The sequence below is a fragment of the Eurypyga helias genome, unplaced genomic scaffold, assembly GCF_000690775.1.
Source record: "Eurypyga helias isolate BGI_N326 unplaced genomic scaffold, ASM69077v1 scaffold23307, whole genome shotgun sequence".
Taxonomy (NCBI): Eukaryota; Metazoa; Chordata; class Aves; order Eurypygiformes; family Eurypygidae; genus Eurypyga; species Eurypyga helias.
In genome coordinates, this window is record NW_010262642.1 from 1 (window position 1) to 1,440 (window position 1,440).

At 61.4% G+C, this 1,440-nt stretch overlaps 1 protein-coding gene across 1 annotated transcript; it reads left to right on the forward strand.

Annotated features, from left to right (window-relative positions):
- Positions 1–4: 4 nt before the first annotated feature.
- On the forward strand, positions 5–1,438 carry LOC104512719 (frizzled-5-like; the record flags this gene model as incomplete). Its single annotated transcript, XM_010155808.1, has 1 exon — positions 5–1,438. A coding segment is annotated over one exon (1,434 nt), but the record flags the coding sequence as incomplete, so codon positions are not given.
- Between the last annotated feature and the right edge of the window lie 2 nt (positions 1,439–1,440).

A 1,440-nucleotide genomic window follows, 5' to 3' on the forward strand; every position in this document is an offset into this window, starting at 1 on the left:
GCAGGACGAGGCCGGGCTGGAGGTGCACCAGTTCTGGCCGCTGGTGGAGATCCAGTGCTCCCCGGACCTGCGCTTCTTCCTCTGCAGCATGTACACCCCCATCTGCCTGCCCGACTACACCAAGCCGCTGCCCCCCTGCCGCTCCGTCTGCGAACGGGCCAAGGCCGGCTGCTCGCCCATCATGCAGCAGTACGGCTTTCCCTGGCCCGAGAGGATGAGCTGCGACAGTCTGCCGGTGCTGGGGGACACCGAAGTTCTCTGCATGGGATACAACCGCACGGAAGCCACCACCCTGCCGCCTTTCTTCGGGAAGCCCACACGACCGGCCAAGGATGCAGCCAAAAACTTGACACCGCTCGGTGGGCAGCGCCCCTCGGGGCCAGACTGCGGCCGGACTTGCAAGTGCAAAGCTCCCCTGATCCCCATCTCCAAGGAGTCTCATCCGCTGTACAACCGCATCAGGACTGGGCAGGTACCCAACTGCGCCATCCCCTGCTACCAGCCCTACTTCACCCAGGATGAGAAGACCTTCGCCACCTTCTGGATTGGCCTCTGGTCCATCCTCTGCTTCCTCTCCACCTCCACCACTGTGGCCACCTTCCTTATCGATATGGAGCGCTTCAAGTACCCCGAGCGCCCCATCATCTTTCTCTCTGCTTGCTACCTCTTTGTCTCCATGGGCTACATCGTGCGGCTGGTGGCAGGGCATGCCAATGTGGCTTGCAACCCAGAGCACCACCACATCCACTATGAGACCACGGGCCCTGCCCTCTGCACCGTGGTTTTCCTTCTTCTCTACTTCTTCGGCATGGCCAGCTCCATATGGTGGGTCATCCTCTCCCTCACCTGGTTCCTGGCAGCCGGCATGAAGTGGGGCAACGAGGCCATCGCTAGCTACGCGCAGTACTTCCACCTGGCCGCCTGGCTCATCCCCAGTGCCAAATCCATTGCTGTGCTGGCACTCAGCTCCGTGGACGGTGACCCAGTGGCTGGGGTTTGCTACGTGGGCAACCAGAGCCTGGAGAACCTGCGAGGCTTCGTGCTGGCACCGCTGGTGGTTTATCTCTTCACCGGCAGCCTCTTCCTGCTGGCTGGCTTCATCTCACTCTTTCGCATCCGCAGTGTGATCAAGCAGGGCGGCACCAAGACTGACAAGCTGGAGAAACTGATGATCCGCATCGGCATCTTCACTGTGCTCTACACCGTGCCTGCCACCATCGTCATTGCCTGCTACATCTATGAGCAGCACAACCGGGAGGCGTGGGAGCGGGCACAGAACTGCTCCTGCCCCGGGGACCCCCACCGCCCCAAGCCTGACTACGCCGTCTTCATGCTCAAGTATTTCATGTGCCTTGTGGTGGGCATCACCTCCGGTGTCTGGATCTGGTCTGGCAAGACACTTGAGTCTTGGAGACGCTTCACAACCCGCTGCTGCCGGGC